The sequence below is a fragment of the Neofelis nebulosa genome, chromosome 11 (assembly GCF_028018385.1).
Source record: "Neofelis nebulosa isolate mNeoNeb1 chromosome 11, mNeoNeb1.pri, whole genome shotgun sequence".
Lineage (NCBI taxonomy): Eukaryota > Metazoa > Chordata > Mammalia > Carnivora > Felidae > Neofelis > Neofelis nebulosa.
The window spans coordinates 61,636,233-61,656,911 of record NC_080792.1 but is presented as its reverse complement, the minus strand read 5'-3'; the positions used below and the strand labels follow the sequence as shown (position 1 = coordinate 61,656,911).

Below are 20,679 nucleotides of genomic sequence, written 5' to 3'. Positions count from 1 at the left end.
CCATGCTCATGGATTGGAAGAATAAATATTGTCAAAATGTCAATACTACCCAAAGCTATCTACACATCCAATGCAATCCCAATCAAATTGCACCAGCATTCTTCTCGAAACTAGAACAAGCAATCCTAAAATTCATATGGAACCACAAAAGGCCCCGAATAGCCAAAGTCATTTTGAAGAAGAAGACCAAAGCAGGAGGCATCACAATCCCAGACTTTAGCCTCTACTACAAAGCTGTCATCATCAAGACAGCATGGTATTGGCACAAAAACAGACACATAGACCAATGGAATAGAATAGAAACCCCAGAACTAGACCCACAAACGTATGGCCAACTAACCTTTGACAAAGCAGGAAAGAACATCCAATGGAAAAAAGACAGTCTCTTTAACAAATGGTGCTGGGAGAACTGGACAGCAACATGCAGAAGGTTGAAACTAGACCACTTTTTCACACCATTCACAAAAATAAACTCAAAATGGATAAAGGACCTGAATGTGAGACAGGAAACCATCAAAACCCTAGAGGAGAAAGCAGGAAAAGACCTCTCTGACCTCAGCCGTAGCAATCTCTTACTCGACACATCCCCAAAGGCAAGGGAATTAAAAGCAAAAGGTGAATTACTGGGACCTTATGAAGATAAAAAGCTTCTGCACAGCAAAGGAAACAACCAACAAAACTAAAAGGCAACCGACGGAATGGGAAAAGATATTTGCAAATGACATATCGGACAAAGGGCTAGTATCCAAAATCTATAAAGAGCTCACCAAACTCCACACCCGAAAAACAAATAACCCAGTGAAGAAATGGGCAGAAAACATGAATAGACACTTCTCTCAAGAAGACATCCGGATGGCCAACAGGCACATGAAAAGATGTTCAACGTCGCTCCTCATCAGGGAAATACAAATCAAAACCACACTCAGATCACCTCACGCCAGTCAGAGTGGCCAAAATGAGCAAATCAGGAGACTAGATGCTGGAGAGGATGTGGAGAAACGGGAACCCTCTTGCACTGTTGGTGGGAATGCAAATTGGTGCAGCCGCTCTGGAAAGCAGTGTGGAGGTTCCTCAGAAAATTAAAAATAGACCTACCCTATGACCCAGCAGTAGCACTGCTAGGAATTTACCCAAGGGATACAGGAGTGCTGATGCATAGGGGCACTTGTACCCCGATGTTTATAGCAGCACTCTCAGCAATAGCCAAATTATGGAAAGAGCCTAAATGTCCATCAACTGATGAATGGATAAAGAAATTGTGGTTTAGATACACAATGGAATACTACGTGGCAATGAGAAATAATGAAATATGGCCTTTTGTAGCAACGTGGATGGAACTGGAGAGTGTGATGCTAAGTGAAATAAGCCATACAGAGAAAGACAGATACCATATGTTTTCACTCTTATGTGGATCCTGAGAAACTTAACAGAAACCCATGGGGGAGGGGAAGGAAAAAAATAAAAAGAGGTTAGAGTGGGAGAGAGCCAAAGCATAAGAGACTGTTAAAAACTGAGAACAAACTGAGGGTTGATGGGGGGTGGGAGGGAGGGGAGGGTGGGTGACGGGTATGGAGGAGGGCACCTTTTGGGATGAGCACTGGGTGTTGTATGGAAACCAATTTGACAATAAATTTCATATATTAATAAAAAAAATACTATACAAGTGGAAAAAAAATTCAACATGTAAATAGACTTGGGAGGAAATAAGGGAGACCATTTGTATTATATGTGGGGGAAAGACTTTCTTAAGCAACATGGAAACCTGGAAACTGCAAAAAGACATGGAGACCTCGTTGACATCACAAAAAATTAAAACTTGTTTAGATAATAGATACCATAAACTAAATCAAAAGATAAAAACTGGATGGGGAAACAAACTTGTAACACATGAAAAAAGGATACTATCCCTAACATATAAATAGTCCCTAAATTAATAAGGGCAAACAACCCAGTAGAATGATAATACGGAAAATGATAAAAATGTTTAAATCTTAGATTGGGAAGCAAAATGCCATGAAAAATAGGAAATAAAAAATGTTAAGTCTTATTAGTTAGGAAAGCTCAAATGAAAACAAAAGTCATTTGTCATCCCTAAGAAAGACCAACAGTAAAAAAAAAAAGTAATAACATCCTATAGGGTAAGGGTACAGGGAAATGGACACTCCTATCCCTTACATGTAGGAGTATAAATTTCTAAAACCTTTTGGGAAACTAGATTAAAGTAAAAAAAAACAAGTCACACCCCCTAACTCAGAAATCCCACTTTTGATGACTTTTCTGTGGAAAGTTTGTGTTCTTTGTGGCTTTACACTACACACACACACACATGCACACACACACACATTCACACCCACATGTATGTATGACTGTATGAATTTCTGTGCAAGAATATCTATGATAGCATTATTCATTGTGGCAAAAATTTGAAAGCAAACTTAATGTCCATTAGTGATGGAATAGTTGAATAAATTATGCATATCCATATTGTAGAGTATTTTGCAGCCATTAAAAAAAGGAGGATATAGTTTTATAAATACTTAATATGAGAAATGTTTACGATACATTGCTAATGATTACCCCAGAGTGATTTGTATAGCACGGATTCATTTTTGAAAGTAAACAAAGGAAATGGTGCCTGCATATTTACATACACACATGAGTAAGGACTGGAAATGAACACTACATATTGTGAGGCTTTGGCACCTGTGGGGGTGGGTTTCCAAGGGAGATTCTGCACCTAGCTCTTGACTGCTTACTTGTTACATTGGCTGTGTCTTCATGTTGTCTTTCAAACCAATAAAGTAAAATCAAATTAAAGCTACCAGGAGGCAGCAGGGGGCAGAATGGTCAAAAAGGAGACAGATTGTGCAGTTAGAGTTCCATTAGTAATTATGCTTTTCTTTGATTTTTGAATACATTTTTAATTTCACACAAAAATCGATGTATATGTTCTTTGTAATGAATCAAAATATAACAGATAATCATACCACTTAATCTCAGTCTCCCCACTCCTCCCCCAGAAGTAACCACCGTTAGTAACTGATAAGTATGCTTCCTGATCTTTCTCTTGCATTTATACACCGTTATATGCATGCATTAAAAATGCAAAATACTGTCTTGAGGAACGCTGGTTTCCGTTGTTTCATAAATGGTTTCATAATGTGCTGCCATTTGTAACACAGTACTTTTCATTTAACAGTATGTCAAGTTCAAAGTACAGCTGACCCTGGAACAACACAGGTTTGAACTGTGCAGGTCCATTTATACGTGGAGGTTTTTTTTTTTTTTAAATAAAACAGTAAAGTTCTGCAAATATATTTTGTCTTCCTTATGATTTCCTGGTAACATTTTCCTTTCTCTAGCTTACTTTATTGTTAGAATACAGTATATAACATATATAACATACAAAATGTGTGTTAATCGACTGTTTATGCTAGCAGTAAGCCTTCTGGTCAACAGTAGACTATTAGTTAAGTTTTGGGGAAGTTAAAAGTTATACAAGATTTTTAACTGTGTGAAGGTCAGTGCCCCAACCCCCACATTGTTCTAGGATCAGCTATAATCCATCTCACTTTTTTAACTACTGAATAGAATTTTATAATATATAGTAACATAATTTACTTGACTCTTCTTTATGTAGACATTGAGAATGCTTCCAAGTTTTTGTTATTAACAAAACAAATGATGTTTGATAGGTATTCTTAGACATGGGTCCTTGTGCACATGTGCAGATGTTGCTTCAAGTTGAACCACATGTCTAGAAGAGGGATAGATCTGTAGTGGGAGATGGACATTTAACATTTTTACAGATATCAACACATTGCTGTTCAAAGGGGACGCACTACTCTACGACACCGCTCGTCGTGTTATATGGGTTGTAACTCATACAAACACTTCTCTTCCCACTAACTCCAAATGGTGATGTTAACAAATTAGCGAATGTTTGGGTTTTTCCCAATCCAATAGGTAAAGCAACAACAACAACAACAACAACAACAAAACAACAGTATGTCAAAATATGGGTTGTGGTTCTTCTATTAGTAGTGAAGCTGAGCTCCTCTGTCTATTTAAGTTTCCTGATCTGTGAATTGTTTTTCACATCTATTCATCTGTTGGGTTGAACTTTTCTTTTACTGCTTCTTAGAAGTCCTTAATATATCCAGAATACTATTTTTTAGTCTGACATATATAATGCAAATATTTTTTCTGAGTGCCCCACTTGAACTTTCACTCCACTTTTGGTGCTTAGCTGTAGCTTGGAGTTTTTCCCCTCTTTAGAAATGTGTTCCTATCGTATGTTTTCAAATGTAATGTGGAATATGGCATTGGTAGTTACGTTCCATTTTTGGTTCCTGATACTGTGTTTTTCCTTTTCTTCTTAATCAAACTTCCAAAGGTTTACCCATTTTACTAGTTTTTTCTAAGAACAGCTTTTCACTTAATGATAGATCTTGTCTTGTATTTCTTTTCTATAATTTAACATCTGCTTAAAACATTAATTCTTCCTTCTACTTTGAGTTTAATTTGTTCCTCTCTCTCTTATTTTATAAAATGTACCTTAACTTAAATTTACATTTTTATTTATTCCAAGGGTCAGACACAAGTAACGAAGGACAAGTAGAACTCTGTGCATTCCTCAGAATGTAAGAATGTCATTCCTCCAAAGCTTCTGTCCTTTGTGGTTCCCTTTGGGATACCAGGGCCACAGGGACAGAGAGTGCTGGCTGGGCCCTGCGCTCACTCAACACTCACCATCCCCAGATCCTTTTCTCCTTCTTTTCTGTTCTTCTCTTGCAGACCTTTTTTTTTCTTTGCGCCTCTGTCGGAGTGCTGTTTTAGGGTCCGTGATCCAGGCTTGATAAACAAACTGAAGGGAGAAAATTAAATTATTTTCTGCCTTTTTAATATTTAAATGAAAAGAAAAGGGACCAACACCAAGCTTCCTGACTTTTGGAAATATATACATATTTTTCTGCCAGCACAAACTAAATCTTCTGCTCCCACATCCCTCAGTATTCTCAGTTGACCTGTGCTATTTCCATGATCATGAAATAAAATATGAAAACAGATGTTGTAGGAGTGTATTTCATTTGGTATCACAGTCAGGAGATACTTTGGGTGACCATCATTCCCCCCAAGTCCCCATGTACCACCACCACTTGTGACAGTGACTGACTCTTTTGTATTACACACAATAGGAATAAGCTGGACCTCTTGCTAAGTGTCACTGGAGTGGTTTTCTCCCTCACTAATAAACTTTGAGTCAAAAACAAAACATCGTTTACTCATTTACTTTGGGAAAAGAGTTTAGTACATCTGATGCTCTCCCTTGTGAAAAAGAGCTATGACCAGCAACTTGAGAAAGGGTTCTGTAGACTGATTAGTATTTGGAAAGGAAAAATGATTGCGCTATTAAGGTTACAGAGTTATTCCAGAATGTTCTGGAAGGAAAACTGTGGTGACCTTGGTTGCCTTTTGTCATTTTCATTCAAGAGCTGAAAACGGTTACGTTAATATGATAAAACCGATAACCACCGCAGAGCAATGTTGAACAGTCCACCCACCAATAGTCTCCCAAATCATGCAGAAGGAACAAAAAGAAAACCCTGGTAAGCAAAGTCAGCCATCTGTAATCACGAAGCCAAGCAGGCATGCTCCTCATGCACCCACAAAGCCACCTGGGTCTCAGGGAAGCTGGGTTTTCTATTATGATGTTCAAGTTGGAGGGCTGTTTTGTGGGGGCACTTTGTAAACCCAGACACTTTCACTGTACTCTGTATGACTTTCAGATTTCAGGAATCCTTGGAAAACACAGTGTAAGCAAACCACAGGCATTGTGAGGTCAGTAAAAATAAAGAGGGACCCAACTTTTTGATGTACGGAAGTGTAAAAGTCATGGGTGACTAAGGAAGAGAATTTCTTTTTTCCCAATGGTAGAAATCTGAATCTAATGGCAACTAACACAAGTGTAACATCTGTATTGTTTCTGAATAATAATAAATCCAAGAGGCAAAAAATAATCCTATTTTCTGCCAAAAATGTATTTTGAGAAATGAGAAATGAACTGACATTGGACAAAGAAGGACCACATGAAGGAATTTATGGTAGATGTTTACCAAGCATGCTACTTGGGAACTCTATCAAGAATATCTTTGGGGGTGCCTCGGTGGCCCAGTTGATTAAGTATCCAATTCCGGTTCAGGTCATGATCTCGTGGTTCGTGAATTCAAGCCCCCTTTTGGGCTCTGTGCTGACAGCTCAGATCCTGGAGCCTGCTTCGGATTCTGTGTCTCCCTCTCTCTCTCTGCCCCTCTCCTGTTCATGCTCTGTCTCTGTCTCTGTCTCTCTCTCAAAAATAAACATTAAAAAAAATTAAAAAAGAAGAAAGAATATCTTTGCCAAATATGTAAGTTCCCTTGCTTATTAAACCTGTCACCTACCAAAAAGAATATCTTTGAGTTTTAGTAAATTAATAAGCAAATTGCTTCCACAAAATATTGATTCTTTAAAAAAAATCTGAACTGCTAGATGTAAGAAATTTTCAGGTTTAAGAGAAACATACGGTGACATTTTCTTAAAAAAAAATGGGTTATGACCATATTGCTTTTAGATAATGCCAGAATCCCCAAGATAGAAAATAAAAGAGTAATTCAGGGTTTGTGAATGCATTAGGTATACAAGTTGGAGGAATTCTTTTACACTGGAGAAAAATGGGGAGGGAGGGTGAGAAGGAGAGAGACAAGGGTCATTTAGGACAGAATTGCAGAACTCTTGTAGATGGGGGAGTATCATTAGGATTTTGCCTTATTGGGGCACCTGGGTGGCTCTGTTGGTTAAGCGTCAGACTCTTGGTTTGGGCTTGGGTCATGACCTCATGGTTTGTGAGTTTGAGCCCCTGCATCAGGTCTGTGCTTGGGATTCTCTCTCTTCCTCTCTCTGCCCTTACCCCACTTTTTCTCTCCCTCTACTTTTCTCTCAGAATAAACATAAAAAAAATTAAAAAAAAAGATTTTGCCTTATTAAAAGAAAACTCCTGGTTCTACCTATAATCCCAAATGACGAAGCTTTCTCACTAAGATGAGAATTTACATAATTCAAAGAAGGGGGAAAAAGAGAGGGGAAGAAAATCTTATGAGGAGTCTCTATTTGTAGGTAAATTATCTTAATGTTGACGTTTGGAGCTACAAACTCAGTATAGTGCCAGGAACATTTGATAGAGGGTCAGTCTGTTTCAGGAAATGGTGATGACAAAGTAGGAGGAAAAATCCCAATTCTTATTGAGTGGAGAAATGGAAGTTTCTTACTGAAACTTCTCAATTCTCACATTGCAGCCATAACCACTGTTCAAGTTCATGGGACACCCACACCACTAACCATAAGTACAAAAAATACAAGAAAATGTCCATAAATGACCTTTGGTTTCTTCAAATTGCCATTATTAGTCTGTATTCTCAACATTATCTTAAATTCTAGTTACTTATTTATTCATTCATTCATTCATTCATTTATTCACTCACTTACTTTATCCTAAATTTTATCTTAAGTTTTATCATATGATTTTTATCTTAAGCTTATCTTACCTAGTGGGGGGGGGAATGAGATTCATTTTCCTGAAAATGTACTATGCAAAAAGCATTTAATTTTTCAAACAGGAGAGGCCTTTATTGAAGCGAATGGAGATCCTTAACGGAAATTGGTTAAATTTAATAAACTGTCCTTTGATTCATGTGTAACCCAGGACTTTCTTTATGTTGTATGAAAGAAGTTATTTTGTTTCTTGTTTTTGTTTTTAAAGTAAGACGGGGATAATTACATTGCAATCTTTCATATAAATTCTTAAATATGAATGGAGAGACTTATATGGTAGTCATAAAAGAGAAAAGGAAAAGAATCTTAGGGAAGTTAAAATATAGAATATTAAACTAGCAATCAGAACGCTGGCATTTTAAAGATGGGAGGAACCTAGAAGCTTAGACCCTCCTATTCAAGATAGACCCCCAGCTGTCTGTCCCCTGGGAGTCTGAGAGAAATACAGAATTTCAAGGACCTCCTTAATTTCCATAACCTGCATTTAAATAAGGTCCCAGGTAAAATGGGAGAAGCGCTGGTCCCCCTCACTATCCAAACATTTGCTTAACACATGAGCATAAAGACCTGAGAGTTTAAGTGCCTGCCCAGACTAAGTGCACAGAACCAGCTTTCTATAAAGTACATGAACAGTAATTCATTATTTATGATTTTCAATAATGGGTGGCTACCGCCCAGGTAGCTGGATACTTTCTGCTGTGCATTAGGTTAATTGACAAATAGCCTCTTCGCAGTTTATCCCGCACTCTCTCTGGTGACATGGGCGTGAGAAACTCCACAGACCGTACATGGCAGCACGGTCTTGTGAGGAATTGTACCAAAGGCAGGATAGTAAAACGGAAGATGATATCTGATTGAGGGAAGATGGAGACTTGAAAGGGAAGCCAACAAGAAGGTGGAGAAAAATGAGTCTTCTATTACCTTGGTCATAATTTTACCAGCTTTCTGAGAACGATTATCACACATTTTACACATCATGACTGACGCATGCAACCAGATGTGACCCTTTTCAAATGAGATGTGACGTAGGCCAAACTACAAGAAGGACAGAGTAGATACGTATCTGCATTTTCTCTCTCTATGTCTCGATAGGCTCTCGTGTCAACTGAAGAACAAGAATGAAATAGTAAGAAATTTGGCTTCTCAAAACTCTCCTTGGAAATGTTTCCCTAATATTTTAAGTTCTTATACTTCTTCCGTTGTACGACCTATAGAGCAGGGAAAATGCAGATGGAGGCGACAGGGATCTGCTTGTCTAAATTTCTACAGAGCGGAGGGTCACACACCACACGTCAGTGAAACATCAAATACCTTTGCAGCTCTGATTAAATACTGAAGAATAGTTTTGGGAAGTTTAATGACAGACTTTGGCAAGGCTAAAATGGCCGACGCAAACTTCCCAATAGCTCTCTACAAAGAAGGACAAAGCGAGAGTGATTAGTAGAAAAACATCAAAGACTAACAATTTTACATATGACGTCAGTATGAATTTGTCTCTACAGTTACATCAGCTAGGTTAAAATGTGCCCCATCACTGAAGCTGGAACAAATGTGCTTTGCTTGTCGGTTCGGAATAGGAAAATAGTCAGCCATTGCATGTAATCCATAAACACGGTGAGGAATGTTCTCTTCTTGGCTGAATGAGTGATGGTTATAAGGAAACTCATGAGAATAAAGATACACACGTCAGGTCATCGGTATTTGACGAGCCAGCCACGCGCACAGACACCATCTTTAAGAGACACAACTCAAGTAGCGATGGGGCCAGCGAGGAAGCATCAGAGCAAGGTGACTCCATAAATAATTTAGTTCTTCAATGTTGTTGGGAATACAGGGGTGGATGTAACCCTGCAGCTTGAGGAGACCCGGTCAGCAAAGTGACAAAGACCTTTTCATGGACACATCATGTGGCTTGATGGGTATCGCTCCATATGTCTTGGATTGTAATGAACGGGAAAGAACAGTCCTCATAAGTGACTCTTTGGTAAAAGAAATATATGCCAAGCTTTCACCCCATGTGTAACTCTACTGACAAGTCCTCATCGCTAACAAGCATTGCTTAGACAATCACTGGGTACACCGTATTAGGCTGGTGAGCTATGTCACCAAGAATGAGGTGGCACATTCTGAAAAGGAAAGGCAGCTAAGATGAAAAAATTAAGACTGTGCTGGCTGTTTTCATGACTGCAGTACAGTTTCAAACCTTTGACAACACAAATGAAATGGATTTGCAAAATCTGAGGTAACATGGAAGTGGCCGTTGGTTTCAAAACAAAGCAAGTGCTTTATTTTTATGATCAACTATTTCACGTCTCAAAATGGGAAGTCTGCTCAAGCAATCCAGAGCAATGCCAGAGAAGTCTTCTTCACCTTCTACTTGTAACAGAAAAATAAAGTTCACCCAGGGAAGCTTTATTTTTGGTTTATAGCATCAGAAGGGTTTTTGATGAACGGGAGCAAACACCTGGTGGGAACAGTGTTCTTGAATGGCAGGAATTACACTGAAGCTGAGGGCAAGCAGCGTTACAGTTTAATGAGAGATGGATGATTTCAGGTGGAAATTAGAAGCTTCTGGAAGCTATAACACACGTGAACATGGCAGAAGAAGTCTAGGCCTGCATTCAAGGTCTGTCGGAAAGAAAAGCCCTTCAACCAGCAAAGGGCATGGTTTTCCCAACCCCAGAATTACCTGGAAAGCGGACCTTCTCGGAGGTTCTTCATCTTCCTTTTTCAGTTCTTCCTCTTCCTCCTCTTCACTATCCGTTTCAAACAAATAATAATCTCCACTCCTGACCACTAAGCAAAACAAAATATTTACTTATTTCTTGCAAGAGAGATGAGATCATTAAGGGCTTATTAGTGAACTGCCCCCCCACCGATATACACATTGTCCACAAAAGACCAGCAAGAGATGTTGGCAGGGGGGGAAAAACAAGAGATGAAGAGAACTCATTCTGGGCTAACACTACATGGTGTTGGTGTGGCCGGGTCTACAGAGCATGAGGCCTTGTCTATGCCATGTAAGAAAACTGGCCACTGCTGGGTTCATCTGATATTCTCTTCCTTCTTCGTTGTAAATTTTACACAGATAACACCGGATCAACTCTGCAGCAACCAGTTTTGTTACCAAGATGGCCAAAATAGTGGATGGAAAATGGTTACAGTTTCACAACTCAGACCAGTCGGCAATTTGGGTCCTTTAGACGAGGCCAAAGTGAAGTAGAGGATTTGGTGTTGTCTGAATGGGTCCGGCGTGTGGTAGAGACGCCAATTAGGCTGATTCAGGACCAAGAATCGGCATCACCGACTTCGACTTCACTTTACACTCTGCAGACCTGGCTGCTCCGCATGTGACACAGGGGACAGAGCATACATGGCAAGACATTTGAAAGAGTTAAACAAACACAAAAACCATCCCCCCCCCCAACACACACAACACACACACGCATTGCCACAAGGAGGAAATGGGCAGGTAACATTAAAAAAACAAAACAAAACAAAACAAACAACTACAAAAACAGCACCACCACCACCACCACTCTGGCTGTTTCTACACGTAGCACGGGACAGACTGAGGCACGGCAGACATGGCCGATATGGTTTAGCGCTGTTGGGCTTCTGGTCAACAAGGAACTCCGGCTGCTCACTGAAATGTGAGGAGAACCATACTGACCAGAAGACACAAAGCACAGACGGTCTGGATTGTCCGTGCCTTGCCTTGCCTGATCTTCTCCCTGCAAGAACATATTGCTGTGTTAAAAGGAGCAGAGGAAGCTGAAATGTCCAGAGACTCAAAGAAATTTGAGAATCCCATCTTTGTCGGCTTGAGTGTTACGTTAAGTTTATCAGAGAAAAGAGACCCAGCGTACGTATTGCCGATGCTACAAGAACTGTACCATCATTGCGGGGGAAAAACATAGTAGCACTTTCAAGGTATATTCAAGTTTTCAAATGCTGAGGTGTCTTTTGGACGACATAACATGATGTCTTCCGTGATCTTTTGGATTCGTGCGTTGTAAGGTAATGGAACACCTTGGCTTGTTTAAAATTAGTTGCGTGACCATCACTAAACATGGCCAGAAGGTAGGTAATTTTGCCCAATGGTTTCAGACCGTATCTGAAGCCTCCATCCGTGAAGTTGCACACGGAATGAATTGGGCCTTATATCCTTGAACAGAAGCACTGTAGTTTGTTATTTTTATTTTGAAGAAAGAACCAGGCCCAGAGTACTGGGTCCAGGCCTGAGGGAATAAATGCAATACAACAGAAGGTAAGAATAAGCAAGAACAAACCAAAGTCACAGCATTACGTTTGACAGTGAGGAAGACCATTAAAGTAATGCCTTCAAGTAAGCTCAGACATTTGCAGGAAAGTTACATGGACTCTATGTCACATGGTCATTTGGTGAAAAACAGAGTATTACAGGATTGAGCATTTTACCCTCATTATAGGCTCTAAAATCAACAATAGCTTCAACTGTATTCAATCATACCTTCTGTGACTTTTACTCGTGTGGACACAGTGAGCCCAAACGGTTTTCTTCTCAAGCAGTCACAACACCGATTTGATCATTTTAAAAAAAACAAACTATCAATTTGTATGCGAGAAGTAGAATTGACACGTTAAAACAAAGAAGGAAATGCTTAGGAAAATCCCCTATTCGTTTATGAAATGTTACTGAGATAAAAGTACGAAAACAACAGAGAGTGTTTTCTTTGGTGCTATCTGCTAATAATAAGGAGAGAAGCTCTTACATACACATTTGTTTGTTCAGAGAGCGATCCTGCCCCCAGCCTGTGTCCAGAAACATGTGGATATTGATGTGATTGCTGAACTGAGTGCGAAAATAACTTTTAAAACCTACCACCTGTATCCCCAGAAGCCCAGACCTCTGTTTCAGATATTTAACAATAAAGTGAGGCTTGTCATTACTTTAGGAAGGTACTGAATTGGCATGGAGGCATACTACCTTGGAATGGAAGGTATCATTGAACAGCAATAATGCAATCGCATGTGTGCACATAGGTGTGGAAGTGGAAGATTGGCCACCTACAGACTATGTTAAGATCTTGACTGCTTGCCAGTATTATGAACAACTTGGCCATATCACTGTATCATCTGTCGACTTACACAAGGGTATTCAACTACATGTATTCTCACACTCCGCACCTGTAAGGAACCATCTAGGCAAAAGCCCAGTAACTCAAGAGATTGAAGTAAGGGCTTTTAATAAAGTGCTTCCAGATCTAAAGATAACTTTTGGAACTCATCATGGCCTAAGAAATAATCCACAGAGTCATTCCTTTCCTTTCCTCATGAGCTGGTAAAAGGAAATGTATTTTGCGGAAAAATTTTAACACCACGGTCAGAATCTGATTCCAAACCATGAATTACACACATTCCTGCATTATTGCACCAAGAGGTGTTGTAACAAGGCACATTTAATTTAATACCAGTCTTCGAGAACTCGATATAATGAGGGTGAAATGAATCAGAAAACTAAAGTCAATAACCTTCATAAGCAGTTCTTTTTCAGTTATTATCAACTTGTAAGATGATTATCGAAGACCATATCCAATTCCTTCCAAAATTCAATGTTTAGATGAGAAAAGGAAAGACAACTACAATTGCAACGGGAATTTACCCCAGGTGAGACAGAAAACATTCAGTAGGACACAATGTCGAAATGGATAGGTCTGTCTAAACTAGCAAAGGGCCCTTTACAAACAGAAAGATAAGCACAGTTTTCTTGTGACTTGATAGAAACAGGCTTACAGTGTGCTGCATTATTGGATCGTTAGCATGACGAACATGCCAATGAACAAAAGATTCAAGAGTCACACAGAATTTCGATGTGAATCTTTGTCTTTTGACTTGGCAGCAGGTGAAACAAAACTCATTGAAAATGTTTTTTTTCCCCTCACATAATGCTATAAATTCAATGTTTGGGATTAAATTTAGTATCATTCAGGTGTTGAGCAAATTTTGAATTAATACTTCCTTAAATTGGCTTGCTGATTTTAGAAAGTTAATTTTGGGGTGAGAGAAGCCAACACTATATCTCAGAGACACGAAGAATCAGGCACAGCAAAACATTCTGATCAACTTGATTTTCTAGTGATTCTGAAGATCCCGTCAGTAGAGTCTCTCCCACCATCGTGCGACACTGTGGGCCTCAGTGATAGTCCCTGTCTGATCACATTAGCTGAAGTTATTAAGCCACAGGATAAGGCATAAAGGCCTGAAGGTATTATTAGTAATTTGCAACATAATTAATAATTATTCAATATTTGAACAAACGCAAGGAGGGTCAGACTGAAATGGATCATTCCATTCTAAGACCGTCCACTGGCCAATCGTGAGTGATATTTCCTTTGCTAAGCAGAACAAATATAGCCACTGAGTTCCATAATTCCTCATCCCTTTTTTCCTGTTTTTAAAGTTTATTTATTTTGAGAGAGAGAGGAAGAGAGAACAATAGCAGGGGAGGGGCAGAGAGAGAGGGAGGGACAGAATCCCAAGCAGGCTCCCCACTCTGCGCTGAGCCTGACACAGGGCTCGATCCCATGACTGTGAAATCATGACCATGACTGAGATCGTGACCTGAGCTGAAATCAACAGTCGGAGGATGCTTAACCAACTGAGCCACCCAGGCGCCACCCCCTTCATTTCTTTTAATGATCAGGAGGGAAACTTTAATTCTATGTGGCCATGAAGCTCTGCTTTTCAAAAACTGTTGTCCACCTCTGCTCTGAATTGGTCATGGCTGGTGGCTCTACAGCCATGCCACATGCTAGGCTTCGAATGTGGAATGTAGTACGAGAGCCTTTCGAAACTGGGGCAGAGGCAGAATGAGAAAGTGAACACATTTTACGTTAGCCTCACCTTTATATTCAATAAATTGCCAAAAGACCTTACATGCAAATAAAATCAAAGCTCTGGGAAGAAGGGGGAGGAGAGACTCATCGGCATCCATGCCTAGTGCCTTACAAAGAGGGTCACAAACACTTTGAACTTAATGAGTATCCTCCTAGGGGGAGCCAAAACTCATGTTCAATAAGGGTTTTCAGTTACAAGACAAATATGTATCAGCAGTGCTCTGGACCTCAGAATTAGATAAAAAGGTAGCAATTCTTCGCTTTCTGAGCCCCTAGGATGCTCAGGCATGTGTCAGCCACATGTGGGGCTTTCTTCAGACAGCATGGTAATCAGCTGATTTCTCTGGAAGGTTCCATCACCAGGGCCCAGAGACCCATTTCCATGAAAATTTTCCTACACTCTGACCCGCTATCAAGTCACAAGGATCAAACCATGCATGGAACACACAGGTCATGGGGACGCCTGAATTCTGGTCAAGGATATAAGGGTTAGAATCGATGAAATTGTAAGAGGATCAAGAAAACCTACTGGAAGCATGATCAACCCAAGGCCGCCACCACTGCTTTTTTTTGCCCTTGGCTTTCTGTTTGTCTGCTTCTCCTAAAATAAAATATGTCCAAATATTAATTCTTATGAAGTGAGAAAACAAATTTTGAAAACCACGCTTTAACAACTCAAATGTCAAAATCTAGGTAAGTTGCAAAAGTACATCAGACGTCAGGGAAAGAAACTATATCAAATCTGAAATGTTTACACGCATGAGCAGTCGATTTCACAAGGCAAATACTAATGTTCTATGAACATTATGCCACATTTTTGCTTTCTTTTTAGTAATAGGGTGCATATAAAGAAATATAAAAAAGAAGGTTAGCTCTCAAAAAGGCATCACACATTGAATTTTCTGGTGAATTAACAGAAAAGAAGCATCACCTAAACTTTATAAAACAATATAGTGGCAGATAATTTGTGAAGATGCATATATTCCAATAACCAGGAGTTTCCTTGTGATTATTTTCATGCATGGTTGGAAAAATACAAATTTATTGGTTATTAAATAGGTGCTATATATTAGAAAACACCGTGTATTATTTTGCCATTCCCCTTCAAATAGAAAAGCATGCAAACTTCTATTAGAAGACCTTTTAAACTTAATTGGATATAGTAAATCTGCAGATATACTACAGATATAATAATGTATATTTCACTTTAGACTTCATTGGAACAGACAATAATTGAAGGATACTTAACTACCATTATTCAGATACCACATAAAATATGCATACATATTTCATTTTTGTATAACATTTGTAGAAATCAAAGACAACAATAGACTGTGTACCTAAAATATCTAAAATATTTTCCCTAAAGGAATAAATTAAGCAAATTCATTCTCATTTTCTTCAGAAACACATCTCTGTGAGACAGAAGCTAGGCTATGTGTTGATTAAAGTCATTGTGCTGAAGAAGAGATACTCATAAAGTCACGGAGTCATTACATATGTACTTTGTGAAATAAATACATGTATCCCACTCACAATCAGAAGGTAAAACTTGCTGAGTTAAAAAAACAAACAAACAAACATGCATAATACCGGCAGAGTAAAAGTAATGTTATTTTACAGCCCTAGCCCTTATCATGCTATTATTCAATGCCAAGCTACTTGAACAAGAGGGAAACGTCTCGACATACTTTCGTCATCCTCTTCAGAGAGTTTTTGGATGTCTTGGCCTTCCCCTGATTCCTGGGTCAAGCTCAGCATCCTCTCCTTACCCTTTTTGTATTTCTGTTGCCTGGCTTTGATGCGATCCATCCTATAAGATAAAGTAGCAGCAGCAATGCCAAGAACACACCCACAGTTACCACATGATCAGTTTGGGTTTCCACTTGTATGTATGTGGGTAAAATCACAAAGTGGTCAATATTTGGGACTTTTGAATGTTTTTTTTTTTTTTATTGGCAACAAGCATCTTCTTGGGGGACAATATATACATGTCTACACACACATATATGTGTATATGTATGTATACATATATGTATGTATATATATGTGTCTCCCCACATCTCCCTGTTATTTTGCTCTACACAGATGCTGGTCTTAATAATATGATCACAGTTATGCTAAAGTTTGGTACACAGTACTTTATGTCCACCTACACCTTGTATCAAAGGCATTTTGAACACACTAGATGATGAAATGGAAGTCCTTTATTCTTCCAGATTTTGCAATTTTTAAAAATTGACACCCGTGTATCTCACATAGTTGTGAAAATCAAATGAAAAGGTATGTAAGTGTGAGGACTATTTTGTAAAAAGCATGTTGCTCTTCAGACGCTCTTAAGTATTCTATCAGACCACGTGACTCTTCTCTATCTCAAATCTAATCTCCTATTGGTTCTGGAAAAATGTATTATTGCATCTTTAATTACTGAGTTAGAGCCTTTTATCTTGTCTGCTTAATTGGGAAGTCCAACTATTCAGAAACTGCAGTGCTGAACTCTGTTTCCCAGACCTGTCCTCCTGCGGTGTTTCAGTTCTTAAGTTTCTTAAAATTCTGGATACGTTGCTCAAGTTTTTAAGCTGGTTTCTGCTTCCCGGAACTTATACAGCACTTTTAGCTTCTCTTTGGCAATGATCATTACCTACATTCTTTTATATTCTGACTTTCTGTCACTTAAGAGGATGCATTCTTAAAGCAAATGGAAAAATTCAGTAAAGTGAATGATAGTAACAGGTTTCCCCTATGGGTAATTAGGAACTCATTCTACATGTGGGTCCAAATTTATTATTTCTCTGACCTGATGACTAGAGACCACAATGGCAACAGTTATACCATAACTGTTTATATGACACTCTATGTAACTCATATCGTCAATTGTGGAATAAGCCAGGCAATGGGATGGTGTAATTTATGCTAGCAAACATTTTTGCATGGGGAAAGGAGCTGGGAAATGAGGTCATAAGGGAATTAAGTAGTCTCAGCAAACTTGGGGGATTTTCCTGGTGGGCTGATGGAGTCTCCACTTTCCTGGAGAAAGTGGTTAGGTTTTGAATTCTGTGGCCATCAGCTCTTAAACCTGCCCCCCAAATGAAGAGCTACTAATCCTCGGAAGTGACATTTACTGCTGAAAATTTCACTCCAAGAAAATTCTTTTCAAGGGCTCATTTAAAAATTAGCTAATTAATTTTAAAAAGAAATTCTCAAAGCTCTTGAGTGGAGTCAGTCCCTTACTCGACTTCCCCAGAACGCTGTGGCAGAAAACAAGCTCTTGAAGTGAACACAGGGAAACGGGGGTTGTATTTCTAGTACTGCCTCTAGTTTGTTGGGGATTTTAAGTCATCTAATGTCATGGGGCAACAGTTTCTTCCCAAAGAGACTGTATCATACTATCTTTAGAGATCCTTCCAAAGCTAGGACTCTGTATTTATTCCTTTAATCCACAGATATAATGAACATTTGCTCCACCTCAATGGTACTGGCAAAGGCCCTGTCTCATTCATGAACTCTTTTCATCTTTATAAAAACCAAGATATGATTGTGAGCCCTAATTTCAACAGGAAGTTGAAATTCAGAGAATCTGAACGATGTGCTCATGGCACCAGAGTAAGCAGCTGAACCAAGACTTGACATCGGTCTTATCCAACATGGCTCCCCTTTCTACCACGCTGCAGCCATCTTTCTTTTAAATTACTTCCATTTTCAGTCCAGTGAGCATAAGCTACTGCCATGACACAGAGCAAATACCAAGAAGTTGTAAAAGTTAACACAAATGGGTTTTTCAGGGGATTAAGGGTACCTGGGAGTGGAGAGCCAGCCCAACAGGATCAGGCAAACCAAAATTAAAAGGAAAGGAGAAGAGTGAAATAAAGCCTCCTTACTGCCTCTTCAGTTGATCCATTGATTTTTTCTCTTCCTCAATTCTTGCCTTTACGGCCTTTACAATTGTGGCCTGGAAAAGTTCAGCCCCTCTAGACAAAAATCAGAAATAGAGAAAAAAATCAGTATTTCTACCCTTTTTTACTTACCTTCCCCTGAAAATGATTATGAGGATTAGAAAACATTTCTTTTTAGGTCATCAACTGGATTCTTCTGGCTGGCAGTGGGCGTCTCAAAAGCCCGTGTAGAGGCCCCTTCCCAGTGGATGAACATGGCACAGCCACCCGCGGGAGGGAGTGGGCCGGCTCACAACCACAGGAGGTCAGTAAAACAAAACGAAACGAAACGAAACGAAACGAAACGAAACGAAACGAAACGAAAAAATGGTTTGTGGTTTTCAAGACATTGAAAAGAATGCATCCCTTCAAACCTGTCCTCCTGAACCTCGTATCTTAGCGAAGCATTACTCACCTGACCTTATTATATATAGTTGCCCCATGAGGGACCATTTGGAAGAAGGAGTGAGTTCAGATTACTTTCCTACTCAATGAGCAGAAGCAGGTATGGAGTGAGTTGGGCTAAGGAAATAGGCGAAGCTGGAATTCAAGCTCCATCACTGGCACGTTCTGTCTCCTGCCTCTTTGCCTCTCTGCTTCCCTCCTTCCAATCCCTCTGCCTGTTCTCACTTTTCAAGCCAACTTTGGGTCCTCCTAGATCTCTTTCATCAACCTCTCTTAATATCTTCAACTCTGGTTCCACTGTCATCTGATCATATCCGCTTGGTAAATCCCAAGTCAGCAGGAACCCAGTGGTGTGCTAGCCCTGTGCTGGGGCTATGGTCAGAGGTGCAGGACAGGCGTGACCGGGCACGTTATCTGCTGACTCCTCATGTGCCCTCGGAATTCTTCCCTACAGCAGCTATTTAAAACCCCTTCTACTTTTCTCGAATCTAGACTTCTGTCAAGGGCTCTTCACTCCTTGTTTCCTACTTCCCGAGAGAACGTAAGTCATGAGGCAATAGTTTGCTCAGCTGCCTCCCACCTACCCTGCGGAAACTCTCCTGCAGTGACAGTGGGAAAGGTGACACTGTCGCCTACGGTCTGCCTGTGCACAAGTCCCTTCCCATCCCTGCAGCCAGAGTGGCTCCATCCTTCCCTTATTGCTCCGTTTCTGCATTCTCAGCCTTCTCACTGCCACTGAGTCCTCCTCACAAGCATGCCAACGTGCTCACATCCTGCTAATCTTAGCAAATAAAAACCCGCGTACACTCATCGTCTTCTATGTCCGTGCATGAATATCTCCCAGTCACTGTCCCTAAGCCTTTCCCTTCAACTTCAGCTTTCCCATGTTTGGCTCTGGTGCCCAGGTGTTGAGGTCACCAATTTCCGTGTTCAATTTTCAGTCTTGTGTTTGTACATTCTGTCTGCTGAACATCTGTTTTGAAACAGCCTTTCTCGGGCTCCAAAGGCACCATGCTCTCTTAGCTTCCTTTTCTCCTTTCTGGATCAGAGTTGCTGGTCTTCTCTGCCCATCTCTTAAGTGTGGATGCTCCCCAGGGCCCTCTTCTCATTCACATTCCCTCCAACCACTCACCTGCTCTAATCCCATATGGGTCATGAGGCCCCTCGAGTCTACTCCCACCTCCGTACCTGTCCTCCCACTGGACTTGCCGGACTTGCCAACGGGTTCGGTTTTACAAGTTCACCAACCCAACAACTCAGGTCTGTGGTCAGTGTTCTCCCAAGTCTAGAGCTTCTTGGCATCTCTACATTTGGGAATGGTACCACCATTTGCTTCAACCAGAACCCTGGGCATATCATCCTCTACCCTCTCCTTTCCAGCTGCACCTCCCTTCCTTCCAATTTTCCAGTTGTGCCGATTTTACTCTTAAATATCTTCCTAGTTTATCCCATCCTGGTCTGAGACATTGTCTCTCTTCTGGATCAGCAGAGAAGCCACCTAACCGCTCCCTTTGCCCATGGTCCTGAGTACACGCCACAAGCAGAGTGAGCTCCTAAAACATCATTAAGGCCACACCATTCCTTTGCTTCTTATTATCTGTGGTATTACTTTTAAAGTCATAAACATGGTTTCTCAGGCCCCTGATAATCGGACGTCTCCCTATCTCTCCAGCTTATTTGTCATCATTATCTTCACCTTCAAATTTCTGTTTTTCAACCATGCTGAGCTTCTCAGGGTTTCTTCATGAAAACTTCCCCTGGTAACTTCACTTGGGCTGTGTCCCCGGCCTTCCTCCTCTACCTCCTGTTCATCCCTCAGGCTGCCGTGGTTCCTGCCATTTGCAGGTGTTTATGTACCCTTGATATAATCCCCACGG

At 40.1% G+C, this 20,679-nt stretch overlaps 1 protein-coding gene across 3 annotated transcripts in view; it reads right to left on the bottom strand.

Moving 5' to 3' along the window:
• LOC131490416 (piezo-type mechanosensitive ion channel component 2) overlaps positions 1 to 20,679 on the bottom strand; it is a 470,949-nt gene that overhangs the window by 54,876 nt on the left and 395,394 nt on the right. For 2 of the 3 annotated variants that reach the window (XM_058692725.1, XM_058692726.1), the window contains 5 exons: positions 18,344 to 18,433; positions 16,157 to 16,278; positions 14,995 to 15,066; positions 10,277 to 10,383; positions 4,753 to 4,867 (listed from right to left, as the gene is read on the bottom strand). In XM_058692725.1, coding sequence (XP_058548708.1) covers positions 4,753 to 4,867; positions 10,277 to 10,383; positions 14,995 to 15,066; positions 16,157 to 16,278; positions 18,344 to 18,433 — 506 coding nt within the window. Of the gene's footprint in view, positions 1 to 4,752; positions 4,868 to 8,898; positions 8,998 to 10,276; positions 10,384 to 14,994; positions 15,067 to 16,156; positions 16,279 to 18,343; positions 18,434 to 20,679 lie in introns of all 3 variants that reach the window. The other variant, XM_058692724.1, reaches the window with a different exon arrangement.